Here is an 18,908-nt window from a genome sequence, read left to right as displayed (position 1 = left end):
GTCTGTGACTGGATCTGTTGGAGTTGCGTTCCTGACCCTCCTGCTCCGTCTCCTCGCTGGTGTGGATGTGTGCTGTGGGTGTGGTATGGTGGTGGTAGGGTGGCGTCCTGCTGCGCTGGTGGAGGGTAGCTGGCCTTGGACCGGTCTCGTGGCACGGCAGTAGGCGGGAAAGGGCACTGCAGGCTGGCATCTGCGGATGAGAGAAAGTGCACCCCATCCCCGTTTTCTTTTTTCCCACTGCTGCTTACCTTGCCTAGTTCTTGCCTGCTCTTTCCACTTCCCGAACATCTTCGTCTTCCTCCTTATCTACTCTCTTAGTTATTCCCTGTTTATTTATTTATTTATTTTTCGCTCATGCTTATTGCTTTCTCTCTCAAAATTGTGTGTTATAACTTTATAAGGCTCGCTTTACCTCCCTCTCCTCAATGGTCAATTTTGCTCTCAATTTTGGGAGTTTATGGCCCAATTAATTTTACTGTAAGAAACAGAGAGTGGTGGTGCAGAACAGAGTAAACAAACAATTTATATGCTGAAATTGTGCACTGTATGTAAATTCCCCCTCGACCATCTCAATCTATGAACCCAGGACCACGTTCCCAGATAGTCCATAGGCACATGAAAACAAATAGAAAATATAGCTACAAGCAGCAATAACGGGGCTAAGCGCGACTCACGCATCAAAGCCAACAAGCGAAACATGCCATAGCCACATTGGAGCTATGCATATAAGTGTCTGTGTCTTCTGACCAGGGAAATCAGGTTAAATTCATGCAACAGCATCATCATCATACAACTGCAATCACATTCAATTCATCTGAAGGCGTCAAACGAGTGTCAGGTTTTTTCAAGCATCTCATTACATTAATTATATTTTGGGACATATCTTTTAGGACCTATTTGTCTACATGTCTACAGGCAACATGGTTATTCTCCAGGCCTTCCACCTGCCTGGAAGTCACACATTTACCATCAAGTCTCAGTGTGGGGATAGCTTGATAATTCAGCTATCTGTGAACCATACTCACAACTCTTGTTTCTCTCTAAACCTAACATTTCTCAGAAGAATGCCCCCCTACACTTGGTGTGTTTAGGCTATGTAGTCTATGTGCTACTGTGCTCTCTCAGGATGAATTGTTTAGGCTAAAGGCTACTACCCTCTCCCTGGTTGAAGTGTGTGAGTTATAGACCACTCCCCTCTTCCCAGGCTTAAGGTTACTAGCCTATCCATTGATGAAGTGGGTAGAATGTAGGCTACTACCCTCTCCATGGGTGGAAGTATGTAGGCCATAGCTGATAATAACTGTTGTGGGGGGTTGCAATTGTATCAATTGACAACAACGCTTATATCAATATCAAAATAGAATCTGATGCTTTTGCGTCCAATTAGAAAGTTGTAGGGCATGCCATGAACTACCCAAACAAGCAATATAAACCCCATCTAGCCACAAGGGGTGCCACAGCAATCAATTGTGTTTCAGCCATTTTTAAGCATTTTGGCTTGTTGTAGCGCCCCCCTGTGGCCAATCTGCGTCACATTTCTCCAACTTGCCTTAAGATATGCTCTGGTACTGTTGTACCAGGAATTGGAAAAATTGGCCTGGCGGTTAGGCCTAAACAGGAAGTGAGCTCTCTAGCGCCCTCTGCAATTTTCATTGCCTCATAGTGGCTGTTCAATTCATATTTTCCAACTTTTGCCGAGATGGAATTGTAGATATTCAATGCTAGATTACATCTACTGAGATTCATGTAGATTGATAAAACTCCCTAGGAGGAGATAGATTTTAAGCGTTTTACAATAAATTAAAATCACAGAAATCTACATAACCTGAAGTTACGGGTTCTTGAGGCAAATTTGTTCACCATAATTAGACTCAAATGTGTTTAAAGTGTTATGCCTCTAGCTCAAAGGGGGATAAGTTATGGCTGTTCAAAGTTTGCATTTTACGCCTTTTTGGCCAATTCATGTGAGACTTGCTTCACGGCTACAGGCCCTAAGCCTCTACCAATGGGGCCAGCCATAGGCTCCCATGGCAGATGAATAATAATAACACTAACAATTACAATAGGTGCCTCGCACCTTCGTGCTTGGCCCCTAAATAATAATAACTAAAACAAACAAGCAGATAATTCAACACAAGGAAGTCCTACACTTGATCAGCTTATAAATCAACTAGTTCATTCTGTCCTCGATGTGCCGTGTCGGTGGTCGGAGTACAGTTGACCATTTTGATCTCCTTTTCTGGAATCAGAAACAGTACAAAGACAATACAGGAAAATAGTTTCCTTACACAGAATTGAATGCTTCTCATGTTATTTAACATATGCAAATCGCTTCAATACCCCCGCGTGGAAATATCCATTCATCTCTCATTTATTCTACTTCATAATTTGTTCTTATCCCAACAAAATAATGTGAATGACTCTAACTATAGAAGTCACTACTTTCATATTGATAACATTCTCACAAACGTTCTGCAACAACACAGAGAAACTTGAGTAGACTAATGTCAGGACTTACAACACAAGATAAAGACTGGAGCTGCAAGACGCATGATTCATCATGAAATGCCCACACATTTCCTGATCACGTGTCACATGACTTGAACCCAACTAGAGTAACTATTTCATAATAAAAGTATGTTTCACATAGAACATGTCAGTTCTGACAAAACAAAACAAAATACAGACTAATATTCAGTACCTCGCTTTCCTTGTGAAAACGGTTATTACAACAACCACGTTGAAATTCCTATACTGCAGTTTTATTATTATTATTGGTTTAGTTAGTTTAGTTAGTTAGTTAGTTAGTTAGTTTAGTTAGTTAGTTTACAGTAGGCTTATAGACACCAGTGCCTCTAAGGTAGCCTACTATACTAAAGACCCAAAATATTAAACCCCAACAGTTTAACAAACAGTAGAACAAAAAATAAAACAAACAACCAATAGAACAAATGTTCAATTATTTTCTTGGTGCATTTTATATATATATTTTTAATACTTGTTTCTATTGAAATGCTGGGTGGGGCGGAGGACTGGAGCACCGGGCCGTCCCTCTCGTTACTCAGCCTCTGTGAATCCGGTGAGTGTTGAAAGCCGCTTAATTAGCGGGGTGATCAGACTGACGGTGCCGCGCGTCTCGCCGCCCCTCGCCCGGACCAGCATTCCTTGTTCTGACATCAAATTGTAATGGATTCCTTTGAAAGGGTAATAACCTCAAAACCACACTGGTGAACTTTGAAATAGGAGGAAAACTATATATCCCAAAATAAGAAATGCTCTGGCCAGAGGACACTTCAGAACAGACACCAGGTTGCATCTGAGGAGAAGTGCAAAGAAATTGTTAGTCAGTGATAGTTTTCTTATACAGTAGACAATTTCGAAATTTAAAAATCAACCGTGTAGCGAACGCTCTTTCATCTAGGCTACTTGGCACGGTAGTCTATCCTGGTCTTTATCACCTGAAATCAAGCATGAGGCAAAAACAAAACATAAAATTATTTTATTCTACTGAAAAATCTCGTCTCTATCCCTCTCATACCAGGCACGAGTGTGTGTGTGTGTGTGTATATGTGATTATATTGTGAATGTGTGTCTGTGTCTTTTCTTTTTGCCCCTGCTTTCTAAGAGAAGTTATGTTTCTCTGTATAATACTTTTAATGTCTTATGTAAAGCACCTTGAATTGCCCTGTGGCTGAAATGTGCTATATAAATAAACTTGCCTTGCCCTGTATTGTGTGCGTGTGTATGTGTGTGCTTGTAAGAGGGTACATGTGTGTGTGTGTGTGTGTGTTTGCTTGTAAGAGGGTACATGTGTGTGTGTGTGTGTGTGCTTGTAAGAATGTTTGTGTGTGGTGACAGTGTGTGAGAGGGCGTGTAGGGTTAGTGTGTGAGAGGGAGGGTGCGTGTGTGAATGTGTGTTTGTATTGAGTGTGTGCGTGTGTGCGGGTATGCGTGTGTGATGTATGCTCTGTGTTGTATGAGTGAGTGCGGTGTGCGTGTGTGTGTGGGAGTACTTGCTGTGTAGGTGTGTGTATGTTGTGGAATGTGTGTCTGGTTTAAGCGTGTGTGTGTGTGTGTGTGTGTGTGTGGTGATTTACTGTACGTGCGTGCGGGTGTGTGTGTGTGTGGCTTGTGGACTGAACTCGCTTTATGTGATGAGGGCTGGGACAGAGAGAGATTAAACAAATCAAAGAACTTTCATTTACAGTAACAGAATAACCAGAGACCAAACCACTGCGACGATGCAAATAAAGTGCCTGCTCTCCAGTATTATATACGCTCAACAGCTTGTTTTTGCTTATGGTGCCTGTTGCTTGGTTGTTTTTTTTTAGTCCATCCTGTCACGGCCGCTATTCCTTTTTCTACTTTGTGAATTTATTTCATGATGGCTGGGCCCCACGTGGGCCGTGATCCTCACTTCACTGTCTTTTCTTATCTGCTTAAATTTATGGGCTACCGATACATGAAAGCCTGTTGGGCCCTTTACAATCATAAATTACGGCCTCGCTTTTCTGAACTCAATAGTAACACTTATTTATAAACTACATACGGTTTTAAATCATAGAACCACTCGCTACACTTTTTAGGTAAAGAAAAACAACCCACAACCCAAAATTATTCTATTCTCAACTCTCATACTACTTTACTCCGTCGGCATGCTTATTTACACTTATTTACAATTTTACTCTGATCAGATTTATGGCCCTCTCGGCAGCGCGTAGCCTACTGTAAGCGAGCTCACACACGCCCTATCTCGGCAGCGCGTACTGTAGGCACACACAGGCCCTATAGGCTACTATAACCTTTCGGCAATGCTTACGTGTACATACAGACACTGTCGGGCACACACAGGCCCTTACAAGCTACTCAAACAGGTAACTTTTTCTATATAAGTGTACAAACAGACACTGTCGGGCACACACAGGCCCTTACAAGCTACTCAAACAGGTAACTTTTTCTATAAAAGTGTACAAACAGACACTGTCGGGCACACACAGGCCCTATCTTTTAACCAAACGTCAGAGGAGGAATTTAAACCTTACTAGGCTAATTTATTCCTCAAAAGTATCAATCGTACAAATGTATCTCTCGTACTATTTCAACATACTGTAACTCTGGCTGTACTATACATTTCTCAACACTGGTGTTACGGTACTCAAGAATTATTAGCCTGTGCATGGCTGTGCATGGCTGAGCTAGTCATGCAAAAAGCCAACTGCTATTCATTCATACTTTCCGCTCACACATACAGAGCACATAAAGCACAAAGCATAAAGCATAAAACACATACGACATTTATGACAAACGATCGCATAGGATTCTCGGTGCCTTTGATGTTTTAAATGGACCAAATCTGATAAACACGATTTAAAGTAAGATTTATTCTAGATTCTTTGAAGAGGGGCGTTTTAATTACCTGCAGCCCGGGCGGATCTTGACCACGTCAAACACACGTTAAAAACAAATCAGCAGATTTTATAAATGGCTCTGCTTACCTCGTAATTTTAGGGCCCTGTGTGTCTGACGCGGACAGGTCCGTGTCCTGGCGTAGGGTAGTGGATGCCTCCTCCTCCTGGGTTCTGGCTCGCCATTTGTCGTGTAAAATAATTTACTAGGTCTTAGGTCAAATTCCAAGAAATAAATCTAAGTCCAGATTGGTTTAAAAGTTCCAAAATAACTTCAGAGTCCGAGAAGAAAAACAACTCGAGGCACAAAGAGTCCAAATGCGATTTTGACTTTAATGCTCTTCAGAAACAAACAGCATCTAAGTCGGAGCTTCCCCGGGAAAGAACAACTTTTCCCTTTGTCTACTTGACCTTTTATAATCTTAACAACACTCCCCTCCCCCCTTGACCACATCCCATTTTCCATACATCACTACTTTCGCCACCAATCAAATGATGTCTAGTTTTGCTGGCTCAGCAAATAACTCATGTCCATATATGTCCTACATCCGTGCCCCCCCCCTCCCAGCTTCCTGGGTGAAGGACTCTGTCTGCTTTTTGAGAGGAAATAGGGCCCGACCGGAATCTCAACTGCCCCCCCACAGGAGGAGGAGAAAGTACTTTTTACTTGCTGTAATATCTCTGCATAATCAGCACTATTCTCTGGCTGCTATTGGGCCTAGGCTACTTGGCAGGAGGTGAGAACCAGGCCGGGAATTTCAGCAGGAAGAGGAGAAAAGATCACTTAACCATGCCCCCCCCCCCCCCCCCCCCCCCCGCTTCCTGGGTGTGTGGGCTCTTGACTCCTTTTGGGAGGAAAAGAGGCCCAGACAGGGAAGTTCAGTCAGGAAGAGGTGAAGAGGACATCTAAAAACCTGCTCCTGCACATATCTCTGCAGAGTCAGCATTAAATCTCTGGCTACTTTGGGAGGAGAAGAGGGGAAGAGAAGGGATTCAACAGGAAGAGGAAAAGAGACCTTATTGCTGTACTCTGTGCTTTGCAGAGTCAGCATTATATCTCTGACTGCTTTGGGCCTGGCTACTTGGCAGGAGGTGAGGAAGGAGAAAAGAGCATCTTGATTCAGTGGGGACATTCCATTCTCTACACATCCGTTCCCGGTGGCTACATCTGGTGGTGACTTTTTATCTACTATCCCTCATGAGCAGCTGGTTATGTAGAACAAGATTACAATATCATGACATGATTAAAATGCAGGGGAGCTGAATCAAATTAAATCACTACACTACCCCCAGACCTACCTCCAGACCTACCCCCAGACCTACCTCCAGACCTACCTCCAGACCTACCTCCAGATCCTCCACCCAGACCTACCCCCAGACCTACCTCCAGACCTACCCCCAGACCTACCCCCAGACCTACCTCCAGACCTCCACCCAGACCTACCTCCAGACCTACCTCCAGACCTACCTCCAGATCCTCCACCCAGACCTACCCCCAGACCTACCTCCAGACCTACCTCCAGACCTACCTCCAGACCTACCTCCAGACCTACCCCCAGACCTACCTCCAGACCTACCTCCAGATCCTCCACCCAGACCTACCCCCAGACCTACCTCCAGACCTACCCCCAGACCTACCCCCAGACCTACCTCCAGACCTACCCCCAGACCTACCTCCAGACCTACCTCCAGACCTACCTCCAGACCTACCCCCAGACCTACCCCCAGACCTACCTCCAGACCTCCACCCAGACCTACCTCCAGACCTACCTCCAGACCTACCCCCAGACCTACCTCCAGACCTACCTCCAGACCTACCCCCAGACCTGCCTCCAGACCTGCCTCCAGACCTACCCCCAGACCTACCCCCAGACCTACCTCCAGACCTACCTCCAGACCTACCTCCAGACCTACCTCCAGACCTCCACCCAGACCTACCTCCAGACCTACCTCCAGACCTACCTCCAGACCTCCACCCAGACCTCCACCCAGACCTACCCCCAGACCTACCTCCAGACCTACCTCCAGATCCTTCAGGGCACCTTTAAAGGCCCTAATGGAGATCAGTTTAGCAAGCTGCAATTTAGATTGCAGACGGTTCCAGGCTACAGGGGCAGAGAACATGTGTGAACAGAATGTGCGTTTTCCCCCGAGGGGGTCATCCCTATATTCCCCGGGTCCTATGTTCCCCGGGTCCTATGTTCTCCCCAAAGGGTCCTATGTTCCCCCCAAAAAAGGGTTCTATGTTCCCCGGGTCCTATGTTCCCCGCGAAACGGCAAAGATAAACGTGATTATGCCATCGCATGATTTAAAGGGCAATGCTTGTTTTTGACAACCTGGACCTTATTTACGACATATTATAAGAAGTTTGACTCACCGAGATCACTTTGGTGTAGTTCGGAGGCCTGTAGAAGAAATTTAAAATCCAGCGCAAGCCAGTATATCCATGTAATGACGGTGGACGGGGCAACGAGAATGCAGTTTCTCAAAATCTATTTTCGGCCGCTAAACGGTTGTTTTCATCAATCAGATTGGATGAATCGACAGTTGAGATTCCTCAACGCGAGGCATTGTAGTGGTTTTCAAATACGGGGTCTTTAGCCTCTGTAATATGATCTTTACACGCCTTTCCCCACTTGCTCAGCACACATGCGCACAGGCCAGCGCGCAGACTGGCTATTCTCCGGCTCACATTCTCTGCGCTACGATCGTTGTTGGTGCCGAGAATATTGTCGTCTTCATTCGTCAGCAACAATCCGATCGTAGCGCAGAGAATGTGAGCCGGAGAATAGCCAGTCTGCGCGCTGGCCTGTGCGCATGCGTGCTGGAGCAAGTGGGGATGTCAAAAACGAGCATTGCCCTTTAATGCCAAAAGGGGCAGATTATGCGCCTATTTTAGAAAGGTTGCATTTTCACCGCAATAATCGCAGAATTCCGTGCAAAATATGCGCACATTTTTTCACATCAAGTTTAAAAAATGTTGCATAAACTTGACATGGATCAGACTGTGATGCAGATTCATATCGCCTCACTCGGCCACTCTACTGGAGGCCAAGTGTGCCGTTTCTTGTTTTCTTACACACACAAAATGCAATGATTATGCAATGGAATATGCAGGGTTGAATGAGTTCTTCTCTTTTTTATTCTTTTTTATTTTCTGAAGTTAGGCATATCACCAAATTAGATAACTTTTCTATATTTTTTCATAGGCCTACAGTATGTGTGTGATGGCCTATTAATTAAACTTCAGTTATTTCAAGCGCATAGTGGTTGAGTGACTATCATTTCTACTGTGACCGGATCCTCTCTCCATGGAGATTTTTCCCCCAACGGATTTGCGCCTCTCATGAGCCATATCCCAACTCACAGCAGGATGGGTTTGGACTGGGACACTGTCAACTTCACCAAGGCATCAAGCAGCTTCTCCATTCATTGACATAAAACCAATAGCAGGCTAGCCTTACAATCTAGAATAGCCTACATTATAGTCAGAGTTGCTTTGGGTAGCCTACTGAGGCGATATGCGTTGCGCATCACAGGCTAGGCCATGTCAAGTTAACATGCAACATTTTTTAAACTTGATGTGAAATAATGCGGGCATCATGCAAGCCTATTTTGCACAGAATTCTGCGATTATTGTGGTGAAAATGCTACCTTTCTAAAATAGGTGCATAAACTGCCCCTTTTGGCATTAACATGCGATGGCATAATCACGTTTTTCTTTCGCGTTTCGGGGGTAACATAGGACCCGGGGAATATAGGACCCTTTTTCGGGGGGAACATAGGACCCGGGGAGCATAGAACCTGGGAAACATAGGACCCGGGGAACATAGACATGTTCCCTTTCCGAGCTCGGTGAGAACCTTAGGGGGTGCAGAGCTGAATGGTGTTGTTTGAGCGCCGGGCGTATGTACTGGTTCTGAGTGTGATGTAGTTACAGAGGTAAGGGGGGAGTAACCCAAGGATGGCCTTGTAAATAAAAATAAGCCAGTGGGTCAGCCGGCGTGAGGCTAGAGATGGCCACTGAACTCTAGCATAAAGGCCACAATGATGGGTCAGGGCTCTGCAGCCTGTGATGAACCTCAGGGCACTGTTATACACAGTGTCCAACCGATGGAGACATTGGGTTGAGGCATGCATGTACACTAGATCGCCGTAGTCTAACAGAGGAAATGTGGAAATGTGAAGAAATGTGGCCTCAACTAGTTTTTTTCTGGCAGCATAACTAAAGCAAGACCTGTTCCTAAAGTAAAAGCCTAGCTTTAGCCTTACTTTCTTTACTAGGCTTTCAATATGAGATTTAAAAGTGAGAGGATTGTCTATTAAAATACCTAGATATTTGTGCTCATAAACCAGTTCAATGGGACTGCCCTGCCTGGTCAAGATAGCCGGGGGAGAGACTGCATTCCTAGTATTAGAGAACAACATCAACTTGGTCTTAGAGAAATTCAACACAAGTTTGAGATCAGACAGCCGAGACTGAACAGTGTCAAAGGCAGATTGAAGATACTCGACAGACTGAGCAAGGGTGGCACCACAACAATAAATGATAGTATCATCAGCATAGAAATGAAACTGTGCATCAGCGACATTTTTACCCAAGTCATTTACATAAATGGTAAATAAAAGAGGTCCCAAAACAAGCCTTGTGAGACACCTGAGGTAACACCTAGTATGCTAGAGGAGGTGCCTTCAAACTTCACAGACTGAGTCCTATCCCAGAGGTAATTTTAAAACCATCCAGCAGCCTGCTCAGATAAGCCAATGTTGATTAACCGTTTCTTTATAACGTGGTGGTCGACAGTATCAAAGGCCTTAGAAAGGTCAATGAAAAGAGTTCTTGAGGTCCAGTGACTCAATTATATCATTTACAACCTTTAATAAGGCGGTGATGGTACTGTGTTGCTTCCTGAAGCCGGATTGGTACTGTGACAGAATGTTATTTGCACTCAGGAACTCCTTCAGTTGGTCACTTACCAGTCGTTCGAGGACCTTCGATAAAACAGATAAATTGGAGATGGGCCTATAGTTGTTTAATGATGTGGGATCACCCCCTTTTAAAGGAGTAGTAAAGGGAAAATGCATGTTTAGCCCTGTTTTAAGGTTACTTATGATCATATACAATGGTTCAGATCAAAACATTGACAAAACTAGCACTTTTGAGAAAGTCTGATAATTGCTCTACCACCGTTTTGGTCATACAATGGATGTGGATGGGCACCGTGAAAAATCATTCAAAAAACAACCACAGGAACCACAGCACGTCTCGCTTGCTGGGCCATGGAGCCTAACCACCTGCTCCACGACAGGCTCACTGCAACAGCAGAGCCTCCCCGGCATCTCAAGTCGAGACATCCATTTGTGCCTGCCGCACGGGATCTCCTGCAGCAATGCAGAGTGAGCAGTGAGCAGACCACGTCATCCAGGACTGTCCGATATACCGGACACCCAACGGAATGCATGGCCTGACGGTTGTGGAAACGGTGACATGTCTCCTGGAGGTGTGCCCGGATATATAGCCCAGTAAAAGGATAGCCCCTCGGCCGTGAGCCTGGGGGTGAGAGGACACAACATCGAAACCCACACAAAGAAGAAGAATTGAAAAATCAGCTCAGTCAGACCCAGCCTATGCCAATGATCAAGTTCAGATGGATTGGCCAACCCATTGAGGATAAAAGGAGTCAGAGTTTCCTTCATTATATTGTAGGATGCAGGATAGGATGTAGGATTGTAGCATGTAAAACCTGTGAAAAGGCCCACTTTCAGGAGTAAATCATAATATGAGACATACAAGTCTTAAAAGACATACGATACATATGAAACAAACATTTACTATTGGAGGCAATGGGAACTTCATTTATGTTTTTTCAGTTTCTTTTCCATATGGGTAGTGAATGACGTGGACAGTAAACATGCTCCATGCCTCAATAAAAAATAACTAGCTGTTATTTTCCACAGTTTACACTACACCATCTGTACCACCTGTGACTGTGGACACATTATGTTCAGTACAAATGCATATGTCCACACACACACCTGAACTACCCGCTCATGTGTCCCCAGTTGTATGGATTCAAACAGACACAGTCACATCATTCTCTTCCTGGTTGACAGGATGACTATGTTCTGGAGGTGAGACACTACCGGACCCCGCGCTGGCCCAATCCAGACAGCCCCATCAGCAGCACGCTTGAGCTGCTCACCCTGGTCCGAGAGGAGAGCGCCTCCAGGGAGGGCCCCATGGTGGTGAACGATGAGTAAGACCTCTTCTGAACTGACACTTATTTATTCATTACTTAATTTACAAGTATGCATGTTTGATGCTCAGTTATTTTACTGCCTTAACCATCCAGATGTGACCTGACTGTTATTCATGTATGTTGTTTAGCAGTTCTGGGGGTGTCACGGCAGGGACCTTCTGTGCCCTGTTGACCCTGTCTCGTCAGCTTCAGACAGAGAGCTCCGTGGACGTGTTCCAGGTGGCCAAGATGACCAACCTCATGAGACCTGGGATCTTCACTGACATGGTGAGCACTCACTCTACCAGTAGTACTAATAAGAGGGGACCAATCGTACCGGTACCAGTGCCAGTGTACCAGTAGTCTGTGATCATATTCAAACATTCATGGTACCAGTAGCCTATGATCATATTCAGAATTCATAATATGATCACAGACTACTGGTACTGTAGTTATGTATTATTAGGTGGGCTAGAAACTGCTTTTGGAATGTTCAGAAACTTTATGTTTTTAGAGTGGTGGCAGCAGTTGCTTTGAAAATATTCACACATTTTGTAAACTGCTGGCACTCCTACAATTTTGACAGCTCACACACATATTATATATCAAAATGTTCACACAACTGTGCTGATTCGTACAATGTAAGTATCTAAGCTGTGTGACTAACAGTTTTCGCTGTATGACGATTTGTTCGGCAACTGTGCTTCCCATTGAAACATATGGCACCGGACTCTAACTTTTGAGCTGTTAATTTTGCATTTTTACCCTTTTTCTAACTTGTCACCATGCCTACAGTTTTAACAGCTCATACAGATATTGTATATCGAAATGTTCACACAACTGTGCTGATTCGTACAATGTAAGTATCTAAGGGTCTGTCCCAATTCAAGGGTTGCATCCTACCTAGGTCGCAGCCTATGCGGTCTACGAATGTCGCGTCCTTCAGGCCAGGTAGGCCGGATGTAAACGTTTTGTGAAATGGGACGGTCTAGCCTACGGAGGATTCCCAACTCGTTATTTTGTTGCCTAGGCAGCCCCAAGCGCGTGCCAAGCGTGCCGGTAGCGCGACCTATCCTAATGCTGACGGCAGGTTGTTATGGAAACACCACAGCAAATGCCTATCTAAATCGTCTATCTAAACTCGTAGATACAGGCGTAATTTGGATAAAGTTTCCACATATTGGGATTCTATGGTGGTACTATCAGGCATGAAATTGTATTAAAACGTAATAATATTAACATCAAAGCGGTTTAAAAACATTTTAAAATCCGAGTAATGGCGGCTGGTACAGGAATTCATCCGGACCGAAAGGCATTCTGGGAGGGAGGCCGCGAAGACCCTGTTGGCTACGTCGTATGTCACGCAAAAGCATCTTTGCTTTCAAACAAACTTGAGGAGGCGGATAATAACTTCTAAACAGAAAGTTTACTTTTAAAAAACTTGCAGATGGGACAGTTAATAAGAGCGTGGTCGTTTGCATACAGTACCATCGAAGCAGTTTTTATCCTAACGTATCATATCAATGCTAAACATATTAATTATCACACTTAAATTACTAGCTATGTAGCTTTTTGTGTCGGCACTGCTGTAAACTGATGTGTGGAAGGAGGTACAGTATGGAGTATCGAACAGCTTGTTTTCTTGTAACATGTTACAACAGTATGTTTTAAGAACCATTTTCTTCAAACTAATGTCTAATCTACGAATGCAACGTGGGACAAGCTTTGTTTGTGGGACATCAGATGCGTGGTCTTGTTGAAGAAGTTCTGATCTTAAGTCAAAAAACTGCCAAGATTCGCACAAAAAGGTTCAGTCAGATTTATTAAGAAAACAATACGATCTCACCTCTCGGACCTCAGGATAAATCACAGAGTGGTTCATCAGAAAGAAGTGAAGCCAAAGCTCGTCTGGCGCAGCCTTATATGTGCTCAATACAAGGATGTGACGCTATCAGAGATTTGGTTGGCTGACCCATCTATACACGTCATAATAAGGTGACGGACATCAAACAGTGGTCGAGGGATACAAAGAAAAGCGCGGTACACTTTGAATATAGACAAAGGAACAATGGTCTAGGCCAGGACGGGAAGTTTGAGGCGTGAGGCCTTCCCGTCCTGGTGAGGATATCACGACAGGGGTGTCAGTCCTTACAAAGAAGTGGAGAAGACAGAGGTTCAGGAGGTGTTTGGAATTACAAAAGAGAGAGAGAACAAAGGTTTAAAGTGTTTAGAATAGCAAAAGGCAGGGGACTGGATCAATAGGTTTTAAGAACAAAAGCTGAGATCTGAAAAGTCTTGAGGCCAGTTGTAATTTCTATGACAGTCTTAAGAAATCAAGCAACCTTATTGGTTATTATTCTCCGTGTGATTGACAGGTAAGAAAGGTCTATTGAAATATCTTAATTTGGGGGCATTTGCCAACAACAAGTTGATATAGGATCAATTTGCGATTAATCGCGATTAATTAATTACAGATCATGTAATTAATTATATAATTTTTTTGACAGCCCTAGTATCATTACAAATGATTTTTTTGTGTTTGTGTCAATTAATCCTTTTAATTGTTGGGTTTTCAAATTAGAAAAATATCAATTCAGTACTCATTGTCCACACCTATACAAGCGTGTTAACGCACTGACACACTCTTTTCTCCCCAACACAACAGCCAATTGACGCACATGCTGCAGTGACCATGGCACTGCCTCCTCTCACTCTGGACTGCAATATTCTTGTCACTCCACATAAATAACATTTAGACGGAGCAGTCAGTGTAGCATAACGATTGCAGTTCCACACTTTTTTTCCCTCAGTGTCCTACAATTGTCCCGAATTCTACTTTCAACTGTCTACTTTCAACTGTCTGTTGTGTACGATAGCTCTCTAGCTAGCTCACTAATGCCTAGCCAAACCTGTAGCCAGCTCACATTAGCTTATGTGGCTGCAGCTATGTAACGTTAGTGCTAGCTCCTCATTCAGCTAGATAGATACATGTTGCCATCTTCATGAATCACAATTTTTCATAGCAGCCTGCCTTGCATTTCCAATTGCTAGTTAGTAGCTAGCTTTGATTTGATGATAAGGCTATCTCAGCACATTGCATGTATTGCCAGTTTTATCATCCAGCTAGCTAGGTACTGTAGTGCTAGGTTAGTTGAAGCTTAGATGACACTTGCTAATGGGTGACACTTATCCTAGCAACATCGAATGAAAGGCTGATGGAGAAGCTAAGATATCTGGAGGAATACTGCAATGAATATGGCATGATACTGAATTAAGATAAAACAAAGTTTATGGCTTTACTAGGATCAGATGAAGACAGGCAACCTATTCAGCTTGGTTCATTTGTAGTGAGGCATTGTGACAGTTATACATATCTTGGAGCAATCTCCACTGCTGATGGAAGTGCCATGACCTCACTTGTTTTGCATGTAAAAGGGAAGACAAAGCATCTAAACAAATTTGTTTTTCTATCCACTAATTATGATGCCCCGTTAAATGAAGGGTGTTTGTGGCTGCTTTCTCATCAGCTATTTGTATGGGTGTGAGGCTTGGTTCAAAGTTCCCTTAAAGCCAGTTGAATCTCTCTACATGACTGGAGTGACATTCCTATTTGGGGTGAGGTTCACAACACCTCTGTACAGGCCGTACTGAGATAAAAGCAAGCCAGGTCTTTGACCAGGATGCAGAGGCGTCATGACATGCTGGATGACCCCTTGTGGTACACTTTTGAAATGACAGGAAATGAAAACAAAGTCATTAAGTCACACCTGAGATAATTGAGAAACAAGATCATATTGAGAGTGACCGTAGGGAGATTATTGACAAGTTACGATCTAAAGAGGGAACAAGATATAAGATCTAACTAGCCATCAACCCGGATATATCAGTTCACCCACTCTATACCAGTGAGACGGCATACATTGAAGACCCTCTAAGAATAACCTTTACACGACTCCGGTTGTCTGCTCACAGACTGCGTGTGGAGACAGGAAGGTGGAGTCGTACACCACCTGAACAACGCGTGTGTTGGTGAGACTGGCATACTGTAAAAAATGAGCAACACATATTTGTGTGCCCGGACACAGCATATCCAGGAGAAATATGGACATGACCACTAAACTGCACTGACTTTTTGTGAACACAGATAAAAGAGTACTAGTCATGCTGCATGTGAACCCAGATCAGAGTTCTAGTCATGCTGATAAGAGTACTAGTCATGCTGATCAGAGTACTAGTCATGCTGATCAGAGTACTAGTCATGCTGCATGCTTGCCTTGCATTACTGGAACACTAGCAAGTTTCTATAGACTGACTGATGTTACGTGTGAATTGTATTTTTATGTGTATTTTAATATTTGTATTAATGGTTTATTGTATATACAATTGTGTTCATTGTTTGGACCCAAATGTTTTTAACATTTTTGTTAAGTCTGGGACAGTTGAAAGTAGAATTTAGGACAGTCGCGGGACACTAAGGAAAAAAGTTAATTTCGAGCCCTCTCATGTAGTTTACAAATTAGGCATGGCATTAAGTTATAAAACGGGTATGAATTCAAAATTAGCAGCTCAGAAATTAGAGTGGAGTGCCATATGTTTCAATGGTGAGCATTTTTGTCAAACAAATGATCATAGCTCAGAAACTATAAAGCTCAAAAACACAGCTTAGAGAATTACATTGTAAGAATCAGCAGAATCATGGGAACATGTTGATGTATAATATGTGTATGAGCTGTTCAAACTGTAGCCGGCAGTCTACAAAATGTGTGGATATTTTCAAATCACCAATCAATCAATCAATCAAAGCTTTATTTGTATAGCGCATTTCATTCAGAGGCAACACAATGCGCTTTACAGAGGGAGGTGGGCATACGACCCACCTCTACATATTCCAGAGGGAAGCAAAAAAACAGTATCACCCGGGGGCCAGATATGGGAGCTGTAAAAATGATTCCCTGACCCCTCTTAATAAGGCGATCGAGCAAGCTCCGGGAGTAAGTTTGTCTACCGGCTATGGACATTTATAGAGCAATAAATTACATGAAATTACATTTTCAGAGTAAGAGAGGCTAAAAACATCATAGGAGAGACATGGCAAATACTGGTGTGTGTTTGCCTTGGCCCAGGCCTAAAGCCGGAAGTGGGCTGGTGTATGTCTGTGTGTACGTGTGTGTGTGTTAACTAAATACTACGGCATCCACAGCTGACACAGGGGTATCTATCGGACTCAGGGTGGTCTGCATGTGATAGTGGGGCATTCACTGGACCTGGTTAGAAGATAGGAGGGAGAGAAAGAGGCACTAGGGAGAGGGGAGGCAGAAAACGGTTAGTAGCACGCTGAGCCATAAAAGCAACACAGATATTAGAACAGAACATGCCTGTTTCAGGGCAACCAGCTTCTGTACACTACTTGATATACATAACAGTGCATAGCATACACCAATGTATACAGAGGATTCACACCAATGTATACAGAGGATTCACAGGTAGGTTGGAGGCTGCCTTTCTGTGTCTCAAGGGTCCTGGCTAGTGATTGTAGGCTAGGCCGAAGAGGTACGTCTTGAGATCTCGCTTGAAGACCTCCGTTGTTTTGGCCCTTCTTAGGCACTCCGGCAGGGTGTTCCAGAGGTTGGGGGCATAGAAACTAAAAGTGTTTTGTGTTTCTTGGCTTTTGTAACTGTTAAGAGTTCAGTACCTGTCACCCAACTGTCACCATTCTAAAATTGAGCATTCCAATCAATAATTTTAATGGGACAATGAATACATATGAATATTTGTATGATTAATAAAACATGTCACTGCTCCTACAGTTGTGCACTTGGTTTTACACACTCAGGCCTTTAGCAGAGCTGCCTCTTAGAGTTTGTTAACATTTTCAATCATATTTATTCCATATCTGTCTTATCACAAATTGCTCTGTCCTATTTCAGGAGCAGTACCACTTCCTGTACAAGGCCATTCTGAGCCTGGTGGGCACCCAAGAAGATGAAAAGATGCTACAATCCTCAGACAATAACGGTACCATCCTTGGAGGCCCTGATGCTGCAGAAAGTCTTGAGTCGCTGGTTTAACCACAATAAGAACTCCTAACACCCATTATTGATGGACTATCCCCGGTTCCCCTTTAATAGAGCAACAGCGCTTGGCCTTTTTCCCCCGTTTCCTTCTTTGTGAATCATTTACATTTTCCATTATTTACAGGGTTATGGTGATCTCCACCGCTGTTTACCAAACAGCAGTCCTGTAATGTGTGCCTTTGTATATTCATCTTGTACTTGTAATGGCTTTGATACAAAGTGTAGTAACTTTTGATGTTTTTGTCCTATACCTTGAGATGTTTGCTTGACTAACTAATTTACAAAACCTTTTTTCTATTTATTGGCAGTAAGCTAAATAAAGGGGAAAATGCAACTTATGTTAAATTACATTTTGTTAGCTTATTTTTTCTAGCAACCAAGCAACTCATCTTCCGATTGAATATGTTCAGTTAATACTATTTTTGTTTGTAGCAATGGTCTGCTTTTCCAGTCCAAAATGTGTAAGGGCATGTCATAATAATCTAATATGTAAATAATATTATAGCGCCCAAGTCAATGGACCAAATTTCTATTTATACTTCTAGATTTTTATATTTTACTACAGTTTTCTAGTCAATTCTCAATGTATGGATACATTCTAATAACTTAGTCGAAGCATTTTAATGTTGTAATATTACAGTGTTCTGCATTTTGTAACAGGCTGAATAAAGAGGCATGGGGTAATGGGGTAGTGAGCTAGCTGCTCATGAATACTGCTGGATAATTATGTAGACAATTAAACAAATGGAAGAAAAACAAGAAAAAAGAAGATTGATCTGTCAATTTTGGGAACTGTAAAACAGAATAATAAGATACGTGTTTGGGTCATGGATTCTGTGTGGGCTTCATCTCACCCTTTTCTGGGGAATATAAAACTGGGAGGAATGTAGTCATCATAGTAGCCTAATAATTGAGTGTTGTGTTTACTGGTGTGATTAGAACTACAGGGAATTCACAATTTTGAAACATCCATTAGGGTTGAGGATAATACACGCTCATGGAGTATAATGCAATAAGTTGCATAGTGACTTTCACATTTGAACAAATATGTTCTTTCATTTCTACAGAGGTACAAGGTACCTACAGTATGAGATGTCTGAACCTCTGAAACAGTACTTCATAGAACACTGCCATACAGGACATGTTGTAAGTGAATGTAATCAGCTTGTCCTTTAATGATATATTATAT

The 18,908-nt window shown here is 43.2% G+C and overlaps 1 protein-coding gene across 1 annotated transcript in view; it reads left to right on the top strand.

Moving 5' to 3' along the window:
- The window catches only part of ptprz1a (protein tyrosine phosphatase receptor type Z1a), a gene marked incomplete at its 5' end in the record, with an annotated part of 201,377 nt that extends 182,847 nt beyond the window's left edge, over positions 1-18,530 (top strand). The window contains 3 exons of the mRNA XM_084452851.1: positions 11,521-11,663; positions 11,798-11,933; positions 17,573-18,530. Coding sequence (XP_084308977.1) covers positions 11,521-11,663; positions 11,798-11,933; positions 17,573-17,713 — 420 coding nt within the window. The 3' untranslated portion in view covers positions 17,714-18,530. The remainder of the gene's footprint in view (positions 1-11,520; positions 11,664-11,797; positions 11,934-17,572) is intronic.
- Positions 18,531-18,908: the final 378 nt, after the last annotated feature.

The sequence above is a fragment of the Borostomias antarcticus genome (assembly GCF_949987555.1).
Source record: "Borostomias antarcticus genome assembly, chromosome: 18".
In the NCBI taxonomy this organism is placed as follows: domain Eukaryota; kingdom Metazoa; phylum Chordata; class Actinopteri; order Stomiiformes; family Stomiidae; genus Borostomias; species Borostomias antarcticus.
This window is presented reverse-complemented; position numbering and strand designations above follow the sequence as displayed.